At 41.8% G+C, this 21,108-nt stretch overlaps 1 protein-coding gene across 3 annotated transcripts in view; it reads left to right on the forward strand.

Moving 5' to 3' along the window:
- Positions 1-21,108, forward strand: part of ATCAY (ATCAY kinesin light chain interacting caytaxin) — a 58,316-nt gene that overhangs the window by 26,584 nt on the left and 10,624 nt on the right. For all 3 annotated transcript variants that reach the window (XM_043967277.1, XM_043967294.1, XM_043967286.1), the window contains 6 exons: positions 3,773-3,958; positions 9,396-9,498; positions 12,582-12,713; positions 15,221-15,307; positions 16,661-16,759; positions 18,864-18,899. In XM_043967277.1, the coding sequence (XP_043823212.1) occupies positions 3,773-3,958; positions 9,396-9,498; positions 12,582-12,713; positions 15,221-15,307; positions 16,661-16,759; positions 18,864-18,899 (643 nt within the window). The remainder of the gene's footprint in view (positions 1-3,772; positions 3,959-9,395; positions 9,499-12,581; positions 12,714-15,220; positions 15,308-16,660; positions 16,760-18,863; positions 18,900-21,108) is intronic.

Raw genomic sequence — 21,108 nt, forward strand, 5'->3', positions numbered from 1 at the left:
ATTTTCCCTACCCTGTCCCTTTAAATCCAAAGTACTGCTGTTGGATGTTTTCCCTTTAAATTTTTTCAAATGGACCTTTTAAACTCCCTAATTACCCTATTTTTGAGTTTAGTCTGTTTAGCCAGACAAATGGGAGATGATATCATGTTAATGCTTTGTTTTTGTGGATTTTCTATTTTTATTTTCATGTTTGTTAGAAGAGCCAGCAAGGTGCTCACACAAGGGAATATAAATGTCCCCCCCCCTCCCAGCCATGTTTTTTCATAGAAACCTGCATTTTTTTCAAATTCTAATGCTGAGAGATTCTCTAATTTTGCATGCCTGGAGGCAACGACCCAACCTCTAGAAGCTTTTAATCCCCTAGCACCTAGAGGCAAAGTGGGGGAAAGGGAATCTAGGCCTGAGTACAAAATCAAGTCTGATTCAAATTGCCCTGGTCCCTCCCCTCCTTTCCAACATCCAGAGGAATTTGAACTTTTCCTGGTAGGTGATAGGGAGCCACAGAAAGAATAAACGTGACTAAGTTTATGCATAAGAAAGTGACTGACTTCTGATTACAATAGACCCCTGTCTGGGCAAAGGAATAAACAGCCAGCAAGCATTTATTGAACATGCTTAGCCTTATACTAGATACAACTAGGAATAAAGAAATGATGTGAGACATAGTCCCTGGCAACACAAAGATCCAAGTCTAGTTTGGGAGGTGACACGAACACCCACAACAACATTGAACAACTCAAGGTAGTGTCCAATTGAGTTCTGAGCTGAATGATTCAGAGTCAAGGTGCAAGAGCCTAGAGAAGGGACATTGGTGTGGGCTAGAGAAACAATCAATCTTATTTCCAGAGTAAATTAAAGTTTCCCAAACCCTCTCCCCCCAAGTCCAAGAGGTCGCAGCTCCAAGGGTCCTAGAAACTTTACAGACCATCCAGTCCTATACCCTCATGGGATTATCTCAGAGGCCAATCCAGTCCAGCTTCCTCATTCGACAGAAGAGGAAACTGAGCCCCAGGGAGGGGAAGGGACTCACAGGTAACACAAGCTTTAAATACTTGAGCCAGCATTCAAAACCTAGGTCCCTTGACTCCAAAGATAGCATCCTTTCTATCATGCCATATTGCCTCTCTACATTTCACAGAGAAGGAAACTGAGGCTTGGAGAGATTAAGTGATTTGCCCAGAAAACTCATCAACAAAGATTGGTGGCTGATGTTTTGATCACAGAATCTCATGAATAATCTGTTGAGGCAGGGAAGGGCTATAGTTTTTGCTTTGATGAAAGAAATCTTTCCATTCATTCAATTCAGTGAGTATTCAGTAAGCATACTGTCCATAGCCCTAGCTGCTAAGTGCTGGGAGAAAAAGGAAAATTAGGAAAGATGGCATTCCTGCCCCCATGCAGCTTACAATATAGCAAAGGGAAAAGATAAACACAGATAACTATAATATATGAGTAACATACACAGATAGCCTAATGCAATAATACATGATAATTGCCTCAGAGAAGTGCAAATGAAATGTTGTATGAAATAACAAAATTCATCTGAGAGAACAAAAGTTCAAGGATATTAAGGGAATCAAAGAAAAGAAAAATGAACGAAGGTGGTCTAGCAGTACCAGATCTCAAACTGTATTACAAAGTGGTAATCATCGAAACAATATGGTACTTGCTGAGAAATAGAATGGTGGATCAGTGGAATAGAATAGGGATGAATTACGCTATAGTAAATGACTATAGTCATCCAGTATATGATGAACCCAAAGATCCAGGATTTTGGAAGAAAAACTCATTATTTGACAAAAACTTCTGGAAAAACTGGAAAACTATTCATATGGCAGAAACAAGGTACAGACCAACATTTTACACCATACACTAAAATAAGATCAAAATGGATACATGATTTACATATAAAGGGTGATACCATAAGCAAATTAAGAGAGCATGGAATAGTTTATCTGTCAGATTTATGGACAAGGGAAGAATTTAGGACCAAAGAAGATATAGAGAACATTACAAAATGTAAAATAGATAATTTTGATTATATAAAATTAGAAAGCTTTGGCACAAACAAAACCAACGTAACCAAAATTAAAAGGAAAGCAGAAGGTTTATATCCCAAAGAAAAGAGAAAAAGACCTATTTGTACAAACATATTTATAGCAGTTCTTTTTTAGGCGGCTAAGAATTGGAAATGAAAGGAATGCCCATCAATTGGGGAATAGCTAAACAAGCTTTGGTATATGATTGTGATGGAATACTATTGTGCTATAAGAAATAACAAATATGACGATTTCAGAAAGGCCTGGAAAGACTTGTCTGAACTGATGTTTAATAAAGTAGCAGAGACGGGCGGCTAGGTGGCGCAGTGGATAAAGCACCGGCCCTGGATTCAGGAGGACCTGAGTTCAAATCCGGCCTCAGACACTTGACACTTACTAGCTGTGTGACCCTGGGCAAGTCACTTAACCCCCATTGCCCTGCAAAAAATAAAAAATAGAAAAATAAATAAAGTGAGCAGAACCAGGAGAATGTTGTGCACAATGACAGCAATATTGTTTGATGAAGAACTGTAACAATTATTCTCAGCAATACAATGATCCAAGACAATTCCAAAGGACTAATGATGAAGCATAGTATCCACCTCCAAAGAAAGAACTGATATGGATTGAACAGACTGAAGCATGCTATTTTTCACTTTGTTTCTTTCATCTTTTTTCTTTCATTTGAGTTTTCTTGCACAAAATTACTAATATGGTAATGTTTTACATAATTGCACATGTATAAAAAAAAGAAACGCTATATGAAGTCAAAGGGGTAAAGGGGTCTTCATTACCAAGAAGGAAGGTGGAGAGAAAAAGGGTTGGACCAGTGAAGACATTTTGGAAGAGGTGACATTTAAGTTGATTTTATAAAGGCAGCAGTGTTGTATAGTAAAAAAAAAAGTACTTGTCTTGGAGCCACAGAGTCACAACATCACAGAATTTGAGAGTTAGAAAGCACCTCAATAGCCATTTAGTCCAACCCATATAAGAAAGGAATCCCCACTGTAACTTACGTAACAAAAAATCAGGCAGCCTCTACTTGGTGACAAGGAGGGTGGATCTGTTCCCTCTCAGGGGAGCCCATTCTGCTTTTGGACAGTTCTAATCTCTAGCCGAGATACATCTTTCTCCCTCTTTCTTTACTTCCCATATTCAGTTTTCTGTGCTAGGCATTCCCCATTCACCCCCATGGCTCATAAGAGGACAGGGGAGACAAGAATTCTGGCACCATTACCCAAAGAAAAAGGAAGGCAGAAGAGCAAAGACTCTTCCCAGCTCACCCTGTCTGATCCTAGTAGGCAGAGTTAGAAGACCTGATCTGCCACCTAATAACTGTGTGGTCTTGGGCAAACCATTTGACTGCTGAGACCCTTAGCTTCTTTGTCTATGATATGGAAATTTTTTTCTAATCTGCACCTCATAGGATTGTTGTAGAAAATGCATTTTGTAATACTTAAAGCACTATAGAAATGGGAGCTATTGTTGTTGTTGTTGTTGTCTTATCTTCCCCCAAACGATGATAAGTTCTTCCAGGACAGGATGAGGACAGGAATTATGTCTACACAAACTTTCCATTCACCAAACAGTGCTCTGCACATAGAGTTTAATAAATATATTTGCTGAATGAATGGATTTTCACTGAATTAATGGACTTGAGGATAAATGAGAACTCTTTAATCCTCTGCTGCCTAGGAAGATGAAAATAGTGACTTTTCATGTCCTGCTTTCAGATGATACCCCCGTGGCCACTGCTAAGAACATGCCTGGTGACAGTGCAGACCTCTTTGGGGATGGGGCAGCTGAAGAAGGTGGTGCAGCTAATGGGCGCCTGTGGAGAACAGTCATCATTGGTGAGCAGGAGCACCGAATTGACCTCCAGATGATCAAACCCTATATGAAGGTGGTGACTCATGGAGGTGAGTGCTGAGAAAGCCTTTGGGTTCCTTTATTTTCATCTGTGACACTTTGGCTTAAACATACATAGGTTACATATAATTGGGCAGAAAGGATTTGGTATGATTTAGAGTGTAACATCTAAAAGAGCCACAAGGTGGTGCTCTGCTTGAGCTGTTTCTCTGACCGGCTTAATGCATAAAACTATGATCTAGTGCATTATTTCTTATGGACACTAGAGGACACTCAAAGCCTGGACTGTTCCTTTTAAAGGAAAGGAGCTAGTTTGCCTTTGGCTTTCAGTAACCAAAAACTGCTTTCCCTTATCCCTATGGTACTTCCCAAGTTCATATCAAAGGGATAATGCATACTTTAACCTTGAATACAGTCATTGATTCAATTATCTTGGCTCAGCCCCCATCCCTTAGAATCATTTTCTCTCTGAATTTCCCACTAATCCCACTAAGGCAGATAATATACTGCAGTTTACTTTGTGAAAGATTAAGGTACAGGGGGCAGCTAGGTGGCGCAGTGGATAAAGCACTGGCCCTGGATTCAGGAGGACCTGAGTTCAAATCTGATCTCAGACACTTGACACTTAATAATTGTGTGACTCTGGGCATGCCACTTAACCCTCATTGCCCTGCAAAAAAAAAAAAAAAAGAAAGAGAAAAAGAAAAAGAAAAAAAGATTAATGTACAAGTTGGGAAACCCTTTCCTCATCATCATGCAGTTACAAATTACTTTAGCTGAAATAGGCATCTCAGCCAGCCCCTTCCATTCTTTCCCTCATCCATTCTTCCGTGTTGGAGATTCCCCATTTGCTTCCATGTTTTATTTGAGTAGGGAATGGATGCTGGATGCTGGCATCTACCTTCCTCAATGACAAAGGATAGCAAAAGAGCAGAGATTCTTGCCAAATCACCCAGTATGATCCTAGCATATCCACAGGCTGGATTCATTACAACTGTTCCACAGTTTTCAGAAGCTCTGGACAAAGTTGTTTGTGGTGGCTTCCCCCCTCCCCCTTCCTGTTCTGCAAACTCTGCCTATATCTCTTCTTCCTTCAGGCTTTACCAGTGACCTCACCTCCACCAAGTAGTCCTGATAGCTATAAATCACAGCCTATTGTTTGTTTGTTTTTTTTTTAATTTTTGCAGGGCAATGGGGGTTAAGTGACTTGCCCAGGGTCACACAGCTAGTAAGTGTCTGAGGCCGGATTTGAACTCAGGTACTCCTGAATCCAGGGCCGGTGCTTTATCCACTGCGCCACCTAGCTGCCCCCAATCACAGCCTATTGTAATGTGCTCTATCAGAGGAGGGCCTCCATCCAGCATAGTCCTCCTCACCCCACCTAAGGCAGCCTTTTAATGCACAGAGATGTCCCAGAATCTAATTCTCCCTATTTCCCTCTCTGATTCACTTAGGTTCTTGGGAGGTCCAAAGAGACAGAGATAATGAAACAAAATTCCCATAGGTTACACATCTCTTTTTTTCTTTTTTTTTTTTTTTCTTACTGTCCTTGAGACATTTCAAATATACCGAGTCGGGAAATTTAGAACAAATCTCAATTCTGCCACTTACCAGCTATGTGAGCCTGGTCTAGTTATTTTATTTCTCAGAGCCTCAGTTTTCTCATCAGTCAAATAGAGATAAAAATCCCTGCCTTGGGGCAGCTAGGTGGCACAGTGGATAGAGCACCAGCCTTGGATTCAGGAGGACCTGAGTTCAAATCCGGCCTCAGACACTTAACACTTACTAGCTGTGTGACCCTGGGAAGTCACTTAACCCCAATTGCCTCACCAAAAACAAATAAACAAACAAACGAAAAAATCCCTGCCTTCTCAAGACTATAATGAGGAGAAAATGAACTAGTGGGCAAAAGTTGTAGAGGCAGATTGAAGCTCAACATTAGAAAAACTTCCTAATAATTTTATTGTTCAGTCATGTTCAACTCTTCATGATACCATAAGGGGTTTTCTTGTAAAGATACTTGGTACAGTTTGACATTTCCTTCTCCAGTGGATTAAGGCAAACAGAGGTTAAGTGACTTGCCCAGGATCACATGGCTAGTGAGTATCTGAGGCCAGATTTGAACTCAGGTCTTCCTGACTCTAGGCCCAAGGCTCTATATGATGAAGCACCTACCTGCCTCCATCCTAATAATTAAAGTTTTCCAAAAGCAGAGTGGGCTGCCTTGAGAAGTAATGGTTTCCCTGTCAAAGGAGATCTCTAAGCAGAAGCTGGATTAGCATAACATAGCCCAGTAGGACACAGGCTAAATGTTTATGTACAGGTTAGTTACCTAAAGAAGCACACCAACTTCCTCCTCTTAGTGCTCCTGACTTGTTTCCTTATTAAGTCTTTCTCTGGATTCATAAGCAGTCCAGTAGTTATATGTAATTCAGAAATCACTTACTTTGCAGAAATCTCTCTTCATTAAACTTACCTCCCATCCCTAACCTCATGTCAGCCTGAGCTAAGGAAAAATATCCTCTGCTTCTGGGGTTAAGTTACACCATCTCAATTTCAAACAGGCTTGGACACAAATCATTGTTGATAGCTGTATATATTAATAGCAACTTTAAGTAAAACAGATACACAAATAATTACTTGTGACAGATGAAAAAACCCTAGAGACAGAGTTTCTGGGTAATTAATAATCAATGTACTAATTAGGCTAACTAATAATCAATAAATTGATGGTCAGTGGTTTCTCTCAGAAAACCAAAGACAAAGATGTGAAGAGCCTGAAAGCCTTAAATGTTTGTTTCTTTTTTTTTTTAATTTTTTTTTTTTAGTGAGGCAATTGGAGTTAAGTGACTTGCCCAGGGTCACACAGCTAGTAAGTGTTAAGTGTCTGAGGTCGGATTTGAACTCAGGTACTCCTGAATCCAGGGCCAGTGCTCTATCCACTGCGCCACCTAGCTGCCCCAAATGTTTGTTTCTTAAAGAAATACCTCTTGACAAGTAAAAACCAAATGTCCACCCGATGGGTGGACATTTAATGAGGAGGTGAGCTAGAAATCCTTGGCTCCTTCCACTAAGAACGTGGCTTGATCATAAGACTCAGCTACCTCCAGCAATCTGGACAAGGGAATCCGTGTCTATCCAGACCACTCTGATTGGTATTCTCCTTCATGAATTGAGTCACCCTAAATTCTTTTTTAAAGTATTTTGTTATTTTCCAGTTACATATAAGGATAGTTTTCAACATTTGTTTTCATAGGATTTTTAGTTCCAAATTTTTCTCCCACCCTCCCTCCCCTCCCTCCTCCCCAAGATGGAAAGCAGTCCGATATAGGTTATATATGTACAATCACATTAAACATATTTCTACATTAGTCATATTGTGAAAGAAGAATCAGAGCGCAAGGGAAAAAAACTCAAAAAAAGAAGGAAAAAACAGTCCAAAAGTAGAAACAGTATGGTTCAATCTGTATTCATAATCTACAGTTCTTTTTTCTGGATGTTGAGAACATTTTCCATCATGAGTTCTTTGAAATCGTTTTGTATCATTGCACTGCTGAGAAGAGCCAAGGCCATCACCATTGTTTATCACACAATGTTGCTGTTACTGTGTACAGTGTTCTCTTGGTTCTGCTCCTCTTAGTCAGCATCGGTTCATGTAAGTCCTTGCAGGTTTGTCTGAACTCCTCCTGCTCATCATTTCTTACAACACAATAGTATTCTAGTACATTCATGTACCACAACTTGTTTAGCCATTCCCCTGTTGATGGCTATTCCCTCAATTTCCAATTCTTTGCCACAAGAGAGCTGCTATAAATATTTTTGTACATGTGGGTCCTTTTCCCTTTTCAATGGTCTCTTTGAGTCACCCTAAATTCTAATGAAGGGGTATAAGGACAGGGTTGTTCACCTTGGGGCAAGAACTTTCCCAGACTGGACTCTGTTTGTACTCCAAACCAAAGTAAGTTCTTCTAGTGGGGTAAGGTCTGGCCCAAGTTTGAGGAGTATGTTCCCAGAGGAGTACGCAATCTCATCAATCAGCCATGTCCTTCAAAGATTGATTTTTTTACAGGGGCTGCACCTTAAATGAGGAAAAAAAAGGAGAAAATCCTGGATCCTAATTTAATAACTGGTTATTAATATAATAGCAAAATAATAATTTCTCTCACACTCGGGCTTCTATTTGCACACTACGATGGAAACAGACAAAGATCCAGGGGAAGTGTCTTTGTCTCCTCCATCTCTCTTCTCACCAGTTGGAGGAGAGCTAGGAAGTGAAGTGGTAAAGGGGAGCTGGGATTTTCCTAGGCATCACTGCAGAGAAGTAGGAAGAACAGGGGCCATGGATTCTAGTAGTCTAATGAACCTCAGTCTGCTCTATACTCCAAGCTTCTGCGTTACTTTTCTCCCCACCCTCATGCATCTTCTACTTCAGCACCAAGTTTAACTTTGCTTGCTTTCCATGCTTTTTGTCACAGAAGCGGCAATTAATATCCCCACCCCATCCCTTTTTTTCCCATCTCTGCATGGCTTCTCCAAAAAAAAGTTCCAAGGTAAAAAGCTCCCAAATCTTGTTGAACTCTGGGTAATGCCCATGTATTAGTATTCCTGGGAAAAGAAGGAAGGAAGGAAGGAAGGAAGGAAGGAAGGAAGGAAGGAAGGAAGGAAGGAAGGAAGGAAGGAAGGAAGGAAGGAAGAAACAAAGAGAAGAAGGAAACAAGCCTTTATTAAGCACTTACTATGTTCCAGGCATTGTGCTAACACACACCTTGGAGAGAAGTTACAATAGAATTATATAGAGCCACAAAGGACCTTAAAATGCTCACTTGTCAAGGATGTTGTATGCAGGATTTGTCCTGCCAGTAAAAGTTGTACTAGATGATCTTTGACATACATTCCAGCCCTAATATTTTATGTGAAAGCACTTTAAAACATTAGAAGCACCTTACAAAATAAAAAGATACTTCACATTTCTGTGATTTCATTCATGCAGTTATTATCTCCACCAACACAAATTTCATTTCACCTGTGCCTCAGCAGACAGTCTTTATAAGTCACTGTATCAAAAAAAAATGTGTGACCCTATAGCCCCTCTGAACATAGTCTAGTCGTTCAATGACAATGGTCTCTATCAGGCCCATAATAAAAATAAAATGGAATCATAATTTCACTAACTGCAGGCATGGAACTAGACCACATGGCTTCTTCAGGTCCATCTCAGCTCTAGGATGGAGGAGCATTAAGTGGCCTAACTCATGGGCCTATGAGATGCTGGTAGTGGAGGGGGTATTAAGGACTCCAGAGACCAGGAATGGATTCATGAAACATTTGGAAAATGCCACAGGATGGGGAGTCAGGAAAGAAAGCTGGGAAGTATTGACTTGCTTCAAACTCATGGACTAATAAGATGAAGGAGTTGGAAGGACCATCAAGGGCATTGAATCTGCCTGTAGTGCTCATTCTCTAATTCACAGTCTGCTCTTCTCCCAGGGTACTATGGTGAAGGTCTGAATGCCATCATCGTCTTCGCAGCCTGCTATCTCCCAGACAGTAACTCTCCAGATTACCATTACATAATGGAAAACCTCTTCTTGTAAGTTGGGTCAAGCAGAAGAGGCTTTCAGCCTCAAAGAAGCATTCTGGAATGGGGGTGCAGACTTGTCTTGGAATGAGGTGACTTCTATGCAGAACATGCAACTGGGTGTAGGAAGAGATACAAAATGTAGATGGTCATTACACTCATGGAGTCTGGTAGGGAAATAAGACAAACATAGATAACTGCATTATATAATTCTATTACAAGTCTATTACAGATAGGTGCCAAAGTTCTCTCAGAAAACGTAAGGGGGAACCCCCAAATGGCTTCTTTGGCAGGTGGCATTTAAGTAAGAGAGGCAGCATAATGTAGTAGAAAGCCTGATGAATTTAGAGGAAGAAGGGAGGTGGGTAGAGAGTCTACCTCTGACATTCTCTAGATGACCACAGGCAAGTAAATTAATCTCTCTCAGCCTGGAGCCCCTTGTTTGTTAAATGGGTTTTAAAATGCATAATAAAAGACATGTCACAGGATCGTTGAGAGGATCAAATGAAATCATATGTGTAGAATGATACATAATCATCAGTTATTATTACTTGAGCTGGGCTTTAAAAGATAATTAGGAATTCAACAAGCAAAGAAGGGAAAGGGGGCATTCCAGACATGACAACAGCATGAGCAAAGGCACTACTGAAGGAAAGCTCAGGGTGAGCTCAGGGCACAGAGAGCTGTCCAGATGGCTGAGTCATAGAATATATGGAAAGAAATCATATGAGATAAGGTTGGAAAGATAGGATGGTGCCAGATTGTAAAGAGCCTTGAATGTCAAACAAAGGAGCCTGAACATTTCTCTCTGTGGACAAGAGGGGACCAATGAAGGATTTTGAGTACTCAGGTCCCTGGCTTTTGTACAATCATAGCTTTATAGAGCTGGAAGATAACTATAGGTCATCTGGTACAAGTCCTTTGTCTTTTGTTTTGGTTTGGTTTTTTTGGTGGGGCTATGGGGGGTTAAGTGACTTGCCCAGGGTCACACAGCTAGTAAGTGTCAAGTGTCTGAGTCCAGATTTGAACTCAGGTACTCCTGAATCCAGGGCTGGTGCTATATCCACTGCACCCCAAGTCCTTTGTCTTAAAGATGTGAAGAGTGAGAAGTGACTTCCCCAAGATCACAAGGGTATGACAGAATCACCAAATTTTAGAGGTAAAAAGGACCAACTCTTTGCAAACAAAGGTGTGGAGACAGAGGGCAAGATGTATTTGGGGGATTTGCCACAAATCCTAAGACCCTCCATCTGACAAAGTGTCCCCCCCTTATGCCAAAGTCTAATTTAGATGCCACAGAGCCTTCCCTGACCTTTCGCCAAGTGAAAGTGATGTCTTCCTCCTCAAATTCTTCATTGTATTTAGTTGACTCTCCTTTGCTTGATAACAACAACAATAGCTAGGATTTATATAGCTCTTTAAGATTTGCACAGTACTTTACAAACTTTTATTCATTTAATCTTGGCAACACCCCTGTGTAGTAGGGGTTATTATTTTTTTCCCTTTTTGTGAGGCAATTGGGGTTAAGTGACTTGCCTAGGGTCACACAGCTAGTAAATGTAAAATGTCTGAGGCCGGATTTGAACTCAGGTCCTCCTGAATCCAGGGCCAGTGCTCTATCCACTGTACCACCTAGCTGCCCTGGTAGGGGTTATTATAATCCTCATTTTACAGATGGGGAAACCAAAGCAGACAATGTTAAGGGTCACACAACTAGTAAAAAGCCTGAAACATGGTTTGAATTCAGTCGTTCCTAACTTCAAGTCCTTCACACTATTCACTGCACCACCTGGCATACATGTCACATTCCTTTCCACCTGCCTGTTAAACTATAAGCTCCCTGTGGTCAGGAACAACAGCTTGCTTTTTCATCTCTCTATCCCTGGAACCAAGCCCAAAGCCTTGCTCATAGTAGATATTTAATAAATGTTTGCTGCATTTAATTGAATCTTTCTAAAAAAATTATATCATTCCATGTGTAAGAAGAAAGTGGCCCTTCACTTGAGGATCCAGACTCAGCTGTGTGCTTGGCCAATGTGCAGACCTATCACTGACCATAAAGCATATCTATAGTTCCCACATCCACCCAAACCATTCCAAATTCCAGCAGCACATAAGTCCTCATTAATATCAGTCTGTCTTTAGTACTGAGCACTACCCAGGATGATAGGTCCTCCTAATGGCAAAAATGGATGACCAAAGTGGAGCCACTATCTGGGGGAATGGTAATCTTAGAATGTTAGAGCTGAATTTTCACTGATGAAAGACAGCTAAGTGGTGCCATGAATAGAGAGCTGGGCCTCAAGACAAAAATACATAAGTTCAAATCCAGCCTCAGACACTAACCAGCTTTGTGACCTTGGGCAAGTCACTTAATCCCCGTCTACCTGTTTCCTCAACTGTAAAAGTGTGGATAATAGCAGCATCTACCACACAGAGTTCTTGTGAAAACCAAATGAGATAATATTAGGTGCTATATAAATGTTTGTTTCCTCCCTCACTGATGAAGACACTGAAGATAGGAAGGCAAAAATATTTGCAGAAGGATGTTTGGTGCATGCCTGGCCAATGCTAGGTCTAGAATCCTGGTTTTCTGAACTCCCTTCCCACCATAAAATCCTGCCTCTCTGTCTGCTTACAAAAATTGCTGAGCCCAATTGCATGCTAGGGGCCCACCCACTACCATCATATGTGCACAAGAGAAGAAGTGGCTCATTGCATCCTGAGTTAGCATCAAGAAGAACCAGGGTAGATGGGGCAGCTAGGTGGCACAGTGGATTAAGCACCAGCCTTGGATTCAGGAGGACCTGAGTTCAAATCCAGCCTCAAACACTTGACACTGACTAGCTGTGTGACCTTGGGCAAGTCACTTAGCCCTCATTGCCCAGCAAAAAAAAAAGAAGAAGAAAAAGAAGAAGAACCAGGGTAGGCAAAGGGCAAGTGGCCATCCCTATCAGTAGTACTGGGCACCAGTGGCTGCTTCCATGAGTGAAGAGTGGCCAGCCAGGAGGGTGAGGGGCTGCTGAGCTAATGTCAGAGGGAGGTATTTGGTTACAGGGGCCCCATACTCACAGACTCCTGACTTTGGTTCCCAGGTATGTCATTAGCAGTTTGGAGCTCCTCGTGGCTGAAGATTATATGATCGTGTACCTGAATGGTGCAACCCCACGACGGAGGATGCCGGGGATTGGCTGGCTGAAGAAATGTTATCAGATGATTGACAGGAGGTGAGCACCAGAGGAGACAATATAGTGTCATGGGGAAAATGCTGGATTTGGAGTCAATGAGGATGGGGTTCAGTCCCCAGTTCACTCAACTGAGGCATTTTGTGACCCTGAACAAATCACTTGCCCACCCTGTGACTCGGTTTCCCCATCTGTAAAATCAGAGGATTATGCTTGATCAGGAGTTCTAAACAAGAGAGGTCTTTAAACTTGAATGGAGAAAACAAATCTTAATTTTCACTAACTTTTAGTTTTCTTTATGATCTTTTATGCATTTAAAACCGTTATTCTGAAGAGGGTCCATTTGACTGCCAAAAGGGTCCATGATATAGAAAAGGTTAAGAACCCTAGGTTAGATGATTGATAAAGTCCAACCCAACTCTAATGTTCTCTCACTTACGACTTAACAGTCCTTCCAATTCTGCTATTTCTGTGTTCTAAAGGCCCTTCCAGATCTGCCATTCTATATTAGTATTAGATGTTATCATGTCAATACATCTAGGGTATGTGATTTCATTGGTATGGAAACACCCACTCAGATCACCACCTGCCTATAACCTACAAGTGTAAAAGAGGTGCCTAAGGGGACAGCTAGGCAGCACAGTGGATAAAGCACCGGCCCTACATTCAGGAGGACCTAGGTTCAAATGTAGCCTCACTTACTAGCTGTGTGACCCTGGGCAAGTCACTTAACCCTCATTGCCATGCTAAAAAAAAAAAAAAGGTACCTGAGAGACAGAAGTTAGGAGATTTGCCCATGTTCGAAGGCAGGATTGGAATGTGTAGTCACTTTTATAGTACCCAGAGCATTGTAATAATAACATTAACTAGCATTTACACAGCATTTTAAGGTCTGCAAAGCACTTTGCAAATGTTACCTCATTTCATCCTCACTATAACCTGGGAAGGTAATAGCACCTAGTGCTATTATTATCCCCCATTTTACAGATGAGGAATTTGAAGCAGTGTCTAAGGCTGAATTTGAACTCTTTCTGACTTCAGATCCAGCACTCTATCCACTGAACCACCTAGCTGCCTCAATGCAAGCAGCACTGGGTCTTACACAAGGTGGGCACTAAAGAAATATTTGTCAATCGCTGCCCTTGCTGGCAAATACCTATGATCCCTGCTATCTAGGAGGCTGTGGTGAGTGGATGGCTTTAGCTTGGAAGTTCTGAACTGTAGCGGGCCAAGATGATTGGATATCTGGACTAAATCTGACACCAGTATATTGAGCCCCCAGGAGCAGGGGCCTATCAGGCTGTCCAATAAGGGGCAAAGTGGCCCACATGAGCAACAGCATTTCAAAGCTTCTGTGCTGATCAGCACTAGAAGTAAATGAGTGATGCCCTTCCAGCCTGGACAAAATGAGAAGTTTTTATCTAGAATGAAAAAGAAGGCAGGAAGGCAGGCAGGAAGGAAGGAAGGCAGGAAAGCAGGAAAGAAGTGTATGGAGCAAACTGCCTCAGTTTACCCAAATAACTCGAGGAGACCACCAAGTCAAGCAGAGACAGATTTATTACATTCCCATAGAAATGGGCAAGTTCAATACCTGAACCGCGCCAGCTAATACATGCCTTGACCTTATATAGGAATGTTGGTCAGAGGGGAAGTCCCCGTGCACACTAGGTCAAGCTCACAATCTAACATCCAATCCTGTCTCACCCAGGGTGCGTGTTCAGCTCGTGATCAATGTATGGAGACATGCATACGTGTTCCAGGAACAAGGGGGAAAAGGGGAGGGGGAACAAGGTCAAACCAAAGGAAGAGGAAACAGGGGAGTGACAGTCAGATGTTTCAGATCTCACAGTTCCCACTGACTCCCCTCTGCTGGCCCCTGTCTCTAAAGATATTCAACCTGAATAACAGGAAGAGTCACTCAGGTGCTTTAGCATTGTTTTGTAGTTGTGTTAATTCTAGAAGGATGACAGGGTTAAAATTTGTCTTCGGCTATGTTGGGAAGTCAAAGAAATAGAATAAAGAATAAAAGAATAACACATTGTTGGGACCCTAGGGTCAAGGGGATTCTGTTCTGAGAAAAAGAGACATGTCACTTAACATCTGGTCTCAACTCAATTGCTGCATCCTGTGCCGAGCCCCGTCCTTTCTTCTTGAGTCCTGAGTATTGAATTGGTGGGCTAACTCCCTGACCCACTGACTGGGGTTCTGACACAAGATGGATTACAGATAAAACTAATATGTAGCTGACAAGTGGGGAGACTGAGCAGAAGTAAAAATACTGTTAATTGGCAATAAAACTTAAAGGAGACAGTGAGAATTTGACAAGCAATAAACTTTTAAACTAACTATACTGGGGCAGGGCTGGGTACCTTCCAGACCCCATCCTCAGAGTTTAATCTGACTCAAATCCATAATTATATCATACAGAAGGAAGGAAGGCAGGCAGGAAGGAAGGAAGGAAGGAAGGCAGGAAAGATGGAAGGAAGGAAAAGAAGAAATGTTTGCTGGTGGACTGAATCTTTTTTCCATTTTTTTTTCCTTTCCCACAGGCTTCGGAAAAACCTGAAATCCTTAATCATTGTCCACCCGTCTTGGTTTATTCGAACAGTGTTGGCCATCTCCAGGCCCTTCATCAGGTAAGCAAGGAACCTTCTGATCGGTGGGGCTGGAGGGGTGAAGAAAGGAGGAGTCTCTCCAACAGAGGTCACTGATTTCCAACATGCAGGACCCAAACACAGCTTAACTGAACAGCAATGGAAGTGTGGTACAGGGTAAAGAGCACTGACCTTAGAGTCGAGTCCTTGTTCTTCCACTTATTAGTTGTATGACCTTGGGCAAGTTTCTTAGAATCAAAGATTTAAAGGTGTATAGGACTCTAAAGGCCATCAAGAACAACTCCTTTATTTTCTAGTTAAGAAAACTGCGGGCCCTAGAGACAAGGTCACACAGGTAAGAAATGGTAGGTCTAGGAGATGAACCTAAGTCGAGTGCCCTGACTCCAAATACAGGGCTCTTTCCATTGTAACATGCTCTTCCCATCTCCCAGCCGAGCCTCACTTTCCCCATATGTAAAATGAGAGCATGGTGGGCTAGATAGTCTCCATCCTCCCATACAGGTTTTCCCCCTTGGGCATTAGTGAGGACCTTCTCTGCCCCAGTCCTTGCCAAGAGATTATATACACACACACACACACACACACACACACACACACATCTTGCAGAAAGAGAAAGAGACAGACAAAAAGACAGACAGACAGAGAGATAATTATCATCATCCCTGGAGATGATGAGGATGATTAGAAGTGATAACTAGGTGACTCAGTGGATAAAGCACCAGTCCTCGATTCAGGAGGCCCTGAGTTCAAATATGACCTCAGACACTTGACACTTACTAGCTGTGTGACCCTGGGCAAGTCACTTAACCCTCATTGCCCTGCCAAAAAAAAAAAAAAAAGTGATAGCTAGATGATGACCTGTCAGATGTGCTGTAGAAGGAATGTCTGCATGATATAGGTGACTTCTAAGGTCCCTTCCATCTCTGAGGTCCATTCATTCGTTCTCTATCTGCCCCTTGCTAGCTATATGACCTTGTGCAAGTCACTTCTCTAGCCCTACATTTCCTCACTGGTAAAGCAAGGGGGTTGGCCTAGAAAAGGCATTCATAACCTTTTAGTGTGTCCTGGGAACCCCTTTGACAATCTGGTAAAACTTATGGACCCCTTCTCAGAATCATGTTTTTAAATGCATAAAATAAAATATATAGTATTAGAAAGGAAATAGATTATATTGAAATACTCAAATGCCCCAAACTTTTTAAAAATGTGCATTGACCCCCAGATTTAGAAACCCTGGACTAAATTAGTCCTAGTGTGTTTTTCAGACTCAACTCCAAAATCTTTGGTCACTTTTCTCCACTCATCTCCCACCAAGTGTGATCAGTTTCTTTGATTTTCCAATTCAAATTCACTTCCATTGCATTTTCTTCCTAGTGTGAAGTTCATCAGTAAGATCCAATATGTGCACAGCCTGGAAGAATTGGAACAGCTCATCCCCATGGAACATGTGCAGATTCCCGACTGTATCCAACAGTAAGTATCAACTTTGGCCCAAAGCCGAGAATGCTCACCTCCTCCAGAGCACCCTCTCCATGGCCTATCTGCCAGACCCCATCAGCAGCTCTCAGGACTCCAGCTCATATACGCTCAGAGCACATCAGAAGTATTGTGTACCACCCTCCCGGGAACCACACTTCAAACACAAAATCTTCCACTTGTTTCTCCTTCCCTTGCCTCCTTGAGGCCTGGCTGGAGATTCTGGCCTTTCAAAAGTTTTCCAATGGAATTCAAGCTGGGATAGGTCCCACCAAATGAGAAAGACTTCACATAGGGGGCCTCATGATGGATTGATATATATCTTGTCTGAAGGACCAGTGATAATCATCACCAGAATACTGGCTACCCAGTGATGAATTGGGCTGGGGTGGGAGTGGGGGGGAATAGAAACTCATGAAACTATCTGACAAGGGATAGAGAGAGCTGTAATCTGGGTTAGTGGTGACATTTCCCACACCAGTGAAATAACAGACCTTTTGAAGTTTTTACAAATTCTTTGGAACTAGTAAGCATTCAAAGGAAAGGACTAAGATGCAGAGGCATCTGGTAAGAACATCTTATGAGGAATGGTTGAGGGTCCTTAACTAGAAGTCCTTAAATTGGACAAGAGAAGGTTTCACTAGAGAGGGCAACACATACCATCCCTATCTATATTTTTTATTTATTTATTTATTTTTTTTTAGTGAGGCAATTGGGGTTAAGTGACTTGCCCAGGGTCACACAGCTAGTAAGTGTTAAGTGTCTGAGGCGGGATTTGAACTCAGGTACTCCTGATTCCAGGGCCGGTGCCCTATCCACAGTACCACCTAGCTGCCCCCTAGTCCCTTTTAACAGCAAAAGTTGATTGTTTCTGCCCTGCATTTCTCTCTCAAAATGTTGAAACGATTCAGATTAGACTTGCTGTTGTTAGTCAACACTCATTAACTAAATATTTGGTAAGTGTCAGGCTCTGTCCTAAGCACTAGGAATACAAAAAGTCCCTGTGCTTAAGAAGTTCACATGCGCCTGGGGAAGACGACATATAAATAACTATTTATAGATGATGTACACACAGTGCAACTAGGAGGTAATCCTCAGAGGAAAGGACTCCTACCGAAGGTGGGATTGAAGCTGAATCTTGAAGGAAGCCAGGAGTCTGCTATGAGGAGGAAGAACATTCCAGGCATGGAGATCAGCCAGTGAAAACTCACAGAATTGACAGGTGAAGTATTGTGTGCAAGGGATTGCAAGAAGGCCAGTGTGGCTGGATCACAGAGTATGTGGAAGGGAGTAAAGCTCTTGGACCAAAAAAAAAAGCTCTTGGACCAAGAACAGCCTCTGGGCCCCTTGATTTAATGAAACACAGTCCTTTCAATTCCAAGTGTCTCTCAACATCTGGCAGCCGGGATCCTGTACCTGAGGGAACAGGGAAGGGCTCAGCAGAGTTGTCAGGATCACTACTGTTGCTATCCTTCTGACAGGGTGTCACATGATATTCTTTATGCCACAACCTCGTGGTGCTTCCATATTTCACACAGCATGACCAGGCTGCCCGTGTGACCAGACCCCCAACAGCTGCACACAGACACCTCACCTGGGTTTCTGGCTCTCTCTCTTGTCAAGGCAATCAGCTCTATAACCAAAGCATAAGGACCAGTTTAGGGAATACCAACCCAGAATTTCTGTATCTCCCTGTCTTTGTCTATGCTGCCAACCGGTGGCGGCCCTGCCTCTCTGACTATGCTAATGTGAGCAATACTGGATGCAAATGTTTTACTAAATATTTTAATCTTATTAGGATACATGGGGGGCAGCTAGGTGGCACAGTGGATAGAGCACCGGCCCTGGAGTCAGGAGGACCTGAGTTCAAATCCAGTCTCAGACACTTAACACTTACTAGCTGTGTGACCCTGGGCAAGTCACTTAACCCCGATTGCCTCACTTAAAACAAAAAAATCTTATTAGGATACAAAAATGAAGTTGTTTTTACACTGTCTAGCTAAGGGCATCTGATGTGTTCCAGAACAGAAGGATATAGGATTTCTCCTCATGTTGCTGCATAAAGTTATGAGCTATATCATTTGCTTTTCCTTTCTTTTAGATATGAAGAAGAAAGAATCAAGGCCAGGAGAGAAAGGTAAGAGTTTTGTGCATGTGAACAGGAGGGGTTTGGGAAGAAATTGGTGGCCATGTTGGGATCTAATAACCAACATACTATAGCCCCACCACCAATGAAATGAGCTGAAAACAGATGCATAAAATGATGTTATCGGGCAAAATGAAGTGCTCCTTGAAAAACAGACAGAAGAGGTCTTTGATGTAAAAATAAAGACAGAAAGGACCTGAAAAGACAGGACATTCTGACTCACAAGAAGAGTTTGGTTGACTGAGGGAAGAATATGACACAGAGAAGAAGGGAAGGACCACTGAACACTTGGAGCTGAGTACTTGAAATAAGGACCCTCCTGTAAATTGGGTGATTTTAACTTGTAGTACATTGGTATAGATAGGTAGATATAGCTATGTACACTCACACGTATATGTGTGTAACACACACATATACATGTATACAAATATATTATTGCTATTGTTCAGTCATTTTCAGTCATGTCCCACTCTTCATGACCCCAGTTGGGGTTTTCTTAGTAAAGATACTAGAGTGATTTACCATTCCTTCTCCAGCTCATTTTACAGATGAGGAAACTGAAGCAAATAGCGTTAAGTGACTTACCCAGGGTCACACAGCTAGTTAGTGTTTGAGGCCAGATTTGAACTCAGGAAGATGTCTTCCTGACTCCAGGCCTAGCACTCTCTCCACTATGACACTTAGCAGCCCACACATATAAACACACACACACACACACACACATATATATATATATTAACACACACATATATATTCACACACATATATGTATATATTTGATAACCATTTGTCAATAGAATTGATTTCCTTTGCATTTGATTTCATGCACTTAAAAATATTATTCTGAGAAGGGATTCATAGGTTTCATCAGACTATTAAAGGATTTCATGATATCCCTGTTGTAGATAGAAAAGTTAGATTCTCTAAATAAAAGGCATCTGCTTAGGCACTAAGGAATTCTGCTATGAATCCACAGGCAGTATCAGGAGAGAGAAGCAGAAGAAGAAAAGATGAGTAGCGGTAGATGATAACTTTTTACTCATAGGTACTGAGGCTCCTGTTTGATGACCTGACATGAACAATTAAAAAGCTCAACATGTATTTTGCATGTGATGGAAGGGCCCCTGAAAGCTTGTCAAACCAGATGACTACTAATTGCTTCTAATTATTTATATGGAGACAAATAATACTGTTGGAAGCCCTGAAACCTTGAAAATATTGCTACAGATTATGAAATTCTCCTAAAGACAAAAAAGAGGAATGTTCAGTTTTGGGGAGGGTTTGCTATTCTTGTTTTTAACTTTGATAGGACCAAGAAGAAGATCCAAAAAAAGGATAGAATCACACTTGGGATAGAAAAATCAATGAGAAAGAAGGGAAAACCACTCAACTCTTATTTAGGGAATTAGCATTTATTAAGCATCTACAATGTGCCAGGCACTGTGCTAAGCACTTTACAAATATAAATTGATTTGTTGTCTAACTTCTGCTTTCTCTGCCAGAATGATTTAAGACTAGAAATGATGAAATAAAAATTATTAATAGAGAACTGAAAACCAAGATGAATGAGGAGAGAGCATCCAGCTGTACTCCAAAGGCATACATATATAGCCATCCTTGTACCATCCATGCTCTATGCCTGCCTGTGTTGACCTCAATGAATATTCAAGTCACCAGGACGGGACAGGCTATATCCTAGGAAATTTAAAGTAGTGAAAGTGACTGCTGAAATATAGCCAGTGATGCAACAGAACTGGAAGGAGGAAAATATCTTGTTTTTCTAGAAAAGAGACAAGAGCAAAGCCTTTCCCAGCAAACTCACCTTAGGATGCTGGCAACATTCTAGGACACATTTAAAATGATGGAGTGTGAGGATTTGCAAAAAGAAACAGTGATGGGGCAGCTAGGTGGTGCAGTGGATAGAGCACCGGCCCTGGAGTCAGAAGGACCTGAATTCAAATGCGGCCTCAGACACAACACTTACTAGCTGTGTGACCCTAGGCAAGTCACTTAACCCCAATTGCCTCACCAAAAAAAAAAAAAAGAAAAGAAAAGAAATAGTGATCAGGGGCAACTAAATGGCGCAGTGTATAAAGCATGAACCCTGAATTCAGGAGGACCTGAATTCAAATCCAACCTAAGATACTTGAACTAGCTGTGTGACCCTGGTCAAGTCACTTAACCCTCATTGCCCCGCAAA

The sequence above is a fragment of the Dromiciops gliroides genome, chromosome 1 (assembly GCF_019393635.1).
Source record: "Dromiciops gliroides isolate mDroGli1 chromosome 1, mDroGli1.pri, whole genome shotgun sequence".
Classification (NCBI taxonomy): domain Eukaryota; kingdom Metazoa; phylum Chordata; class Mammalia; order Microbiotheria; family Microbiotheriidae; genus Dromiciops; species Dromiciops gliroides.